The sequence below is a fragment of the Cajanus cajan genome, chromosome 4, assembly GCF_000230855.2.
Source record: "Cajanus cajan strain Asha chromosome 4, NIPB_CcT2T_4, whole genome shotgun sequence".
Taxonomy (NCBI): domain Eukaryota; kingdom Viridiplantae; phylum Streptophyta; class Magnoliopsida; order Fabales; family Fabaceae; genus Cajanus; species Cajanus cajan.
In genome coordinates, this window is record NC_138520.1 from 7,098,340 (window position 1) to 7,102,197 (window position 3,858).

The window sequence follows — 3,858 nt, forward strand, 5'->3', positions numbered from 1 at the left end:
TTTTTAGCATAAAGTAAGTTATCTCACTTTAAATTGAAATGATTCATACAATGCTTGAATTTTCTTACATACTCTATAATCTCACTTCATGATTGTGTTTATGCCTATGGGTGAAAATAGTAATGAAAAAAGAATGGTACTATAAGAAAGTTTTGTGCATAATTGTGATAAACGTTATGAACAAGGGGAGCATATAAACATAAAAGGTAGAAATATAAAGCCTGATGGCCTCATCACGAATTGGGCTAACGTTGTGATTTAGATTTGAGGATGGTACGAACTGAAGGAATGCGTTAGCCATCAGCTGCCCAAGATGCACCTGGGCCGGTGTCGAAAGGTGTAGCCCATCGGGCTGAAGGGGTGATCCATGAGCGTCCACTGTTCTCAAATTTAGGAAGTCAATGCTCAGCTGAGCCTGTCTTACTATCTCTATGTAAGGGCCCATTCCAGATGCCAGAGCTACCTACAAAGTGAGAGAGAAAAAAATTACAATGATTTTTCTAATTACACGTAATACTTATGCCTTTTTAATATTTATTGTAACCGTGAAAATAATTAAATAGTTCAACACTACTAATTAATATTCATAGTTGTCAACTTTATAGAAAAAATATTTAATTTTTTAATTTACAAAAAAAATTAATGACACTTAATTATGTTTCATTAAAAATTTAATTGGCATTATGATTGCCTTGGACCACTTAGTAATTATCAGTACATGGTGTGCTATAATTTTTCGATAATATATCTCAAATGATTAAGAAAAGGTGAATAAATAGTATATGTCTCGATAGTATAAGAGATTTTCATATTTTTATTCAATTATAAATGTTTTTGTATAAATTTTATGATTTTTACAAAGAGGGGTTCGATGGTTATACTAACAATGATAATGGAATAATGTGATAAAACCTTTTACAGTTGCAATATATAATAAATCTTTAAATTCTAAAAAGACAAGAATAGCACAATTTAAAAAATATAAAATAAAATAGATAAGGTATTGGTGTAATTTATTCAAAAAGAAAGAGCAATATCTTCATTCTTCAGTGCGATTCTGAACAGCAAGCGAACATGTGTTGTTGACAAAGACACTTTACTGTCTTTGACAAGGATGTTAGTTTAATAGCTTAACATCTGTGCTAATTTAAGTTGTCCGGTAAAGTAATTATCAACGCAAAATCAATATTATCACTTGGAAAGCTAAAAAGGAAGTTTTATTGAACATAAAAAGACTACTAGCTATTTTGATAGATCAGTAGTTGATGACATGAATTGACAGGAATTCAACCAACAGGCATTAAGCAACCATTTATTATATCTCAACCTTAATCTGGTTCAACAGTAATAAAGAAATTATAAATGTAGAAAATTCAAGTTTACGTCTTAAATGAAAAAGAAAATTAAAAAATCGGATATTTATTTTAATTTAAAGGTGCAATGTGTTGAAAGAAAAGATAAAAATACGTAATATGAAAAGTAATTGAAATATTTAAAAAAAAATTATAGGTAGTAAGATTGTTTTTAGATATGGGATATCAAAGGTTTCCGAAATTCTAATATAATACAATACTATGTACTTGGTATCCAAAGCTACCTAGAAAAGGAAGATTCCTGCATTGCTATCACTTCCCTGTAAATCAATTGTTTGCTAGCAGTTGAGTTTTCCTACTTGTCCCGACATACATAACGTTCGTGGATATTGCTTCGCTCCGAATTAAATGAAGTTTAAGAAAAAATATACACATGAGGCGCAACTACTTTTCTTTGAAAATGTATAAACAACTAACAGAAGGCGAAACCAAACCAAACCAACCAATTTAAGGAACAAGTAGTGGTTAATAATTAAATATCTTTATGACGAATATAATTGAAAAAAAGAAAAGAAAAAAAAAACCTGGATTATAGGAAGCAACGGAGACTGTAGATCATGACGAACGTGGGAGAAGAACTTTTGGAGTCTTGTTTGGTAGGACTGTGCATCGTGTAGATTGACCGTATCGGACTCTCCTTGAAACCAGAGAAGAGCACGAATAGAGGCACCGTGACGCAACGATGCCTTGGCCCTCTTTATCATGTGATTGTAGAGGTATTTTCCGTGTTCCCACTCGCTTATATTGGTGCCTCCGATGGCGCAAGGGACCAAACCGATTGGGCCCAACTGTGGGTGAGTGTCCAAGACGGAGTTGGCGAAGGCCATACCCGGCCCAACACCGTTGCTCTTCTTGGAGTCGATGTCCGCGTGGAGAGGCTCACGCGCCTCCACCCACGCGAGGTGCGCGTCCAGCCTGGCCACGGAGGGGCTGGGGCCGCACTGGGGCGGAACGACGCCGTCCCACGTGTCGTTGACGACGCCCCCTCGACCCGCCATGTTGCTCTGACCCGCTAGTATAAATATGTTCCTGAAGCCTTCCACTTGCACTTGCGCCTTCACTCCCCAATTCCACGCTTGAATCGCAATTACCAACCACACCAAAGAACAACCCATTTTCTTCCGTTTCGATTCACAACCTCTTTTTCCACGCTTCCTTCTTTATAATATACGATATAGTGATATACCCAACCACGCCACACTCAAAAACGATAATATTTTATTCTAATATTCGCCAATTGCTTTTCTCATTGGTTCTTCAATATTTTTTAATGATATAAATAATTAAATTACCACGTGAAACGAAGTCGTCTTGTCTAACGCGGGGCGTCAAAATAAGACGTCCATATCCATGCCTGACTTGGTGCATGTTTGATTTTCATTTTCAAATCTAATTTTATTCTCTCTCAACATGTCCATGTATTCATTTACGGAGAAGCTGATATTATTACTTCTGATGAAACTTGATTTTTTACGTCCAGACTCCAACTCAAACACGTTATTAAACATGGAGTGGACTAACTAACACCAATAATGCGTAATGATAAAGTTCCATTTTCTTGCTACATTCGCGGAAACAACAATGTAATTGTGACAAATCGCGGTTGCTATGTTTATGTTTTGTTGCATTAAGAAATTGGGAAACGGTAATGGACTTTGAGTCAAGGGCTTTAGAAAAGGGAAAAACTTAAACATACACCTCAATTTGGGTTGTATACTTAGAAGAACAAAGAGATAAGAATAATAAAGATTATTTTATAAATATGATAAATCATGTATTAGAAAATAAGAAGAAATATGATATAATAGTTAGATGAAACAAAAATCATGTGATTAATATAACAAACCTTTGGAATGTCAATTGGGGATGGCTCTTGTCTCGGTGCGAGCTTAAATTAGATTCGGTTAACTAGTCTTTAAAATCACGAAATGCTGTTTTTTTATAATAAAAGATCGTGTTTTGTGTTTGTTTATCCGTTTCTATCGGGCAACTGTATATGTTTGGCAGATATTTTTTCTTCTTCTTTTCTTTTTTTGAATGTGAATTGTAAAGAAGCTTCAATAGAGTAAATGTAAGAGAAATATTATTACTTTTTAACATTAATTTTAAAAATTAAATTCAACTTAACTTTCTGAGTATAATTCAAACTATCAAATTCTATTTAAGAGAGAGATGGTTTGAAGTGATTCCCAACTTTATGCATCAACAATTAATCTTTTGTAGATAGTTTTCTTTGTTTTGGCTTAAGTCCTTAACAAAGATATTTTCATTGAATGATGAAAGTAAATAGATCCTTAGATTCTGTTTGATATGGGAATATTTTTTTTTATTATTTTTACAAATTATTATAAAAGCATTATAAAGATTTTATTTAATTTGTTATTTTAAAATTAATAAGAAAATAAAAACATTTTTTTACTATTTCTTATATATAACTCAAATATAAAGAAAAAAAATGACATTCATATAATTATCTTTAGAAATA

General features: G+C 33.1%; 1 protein-coding gene across 1 annotated transcript; it reads right to left on the bottom strand.

Annotated features, from left to right (window-relative positions):
* LOC109818495 (putative carbohydrate esterase At4g34215) lies at window positions 1-2,622 on the bottom strand. The gene is made up of 2 exons (XM_020383977.3): window positions 1,898-2,622; window positions 1-463 (listed from the first exon to the last, which is right to left on the bottom strand). Exons 1-2 carry the CDS (start codon window positions 2,486-2,488, stop codon window positions 140-142), a joined length of 915 nt encoding a protein of 304 aa, XP_020239566.1. The 5' UTR covers window positions 2,489-2,622; the 3' UTR covers window positions 1-139.
* Window positions 2,623-3,858: the final 1,236 nt, after the last annotated feature.

What these genes read in the sequence shown, in the direction of transcription:
- LOC109818495 (XM_020383977.3), bottom strand. Translation starts at nt 2,488, where the DNA reads ATGGGTTGTTCTTTGGTGTGGTTGGTAATTGCGATTCAAGCGTGGAAT. An exon ending in CGTTGCTTCCTATAATCCAG is followed by an intron (nt 464 to 1,897) that starts GTTTTTTTTTTC and finishes CTCACTTTGTAG; the next exon opens with GTAGCTCTGGCATCTGGAAT.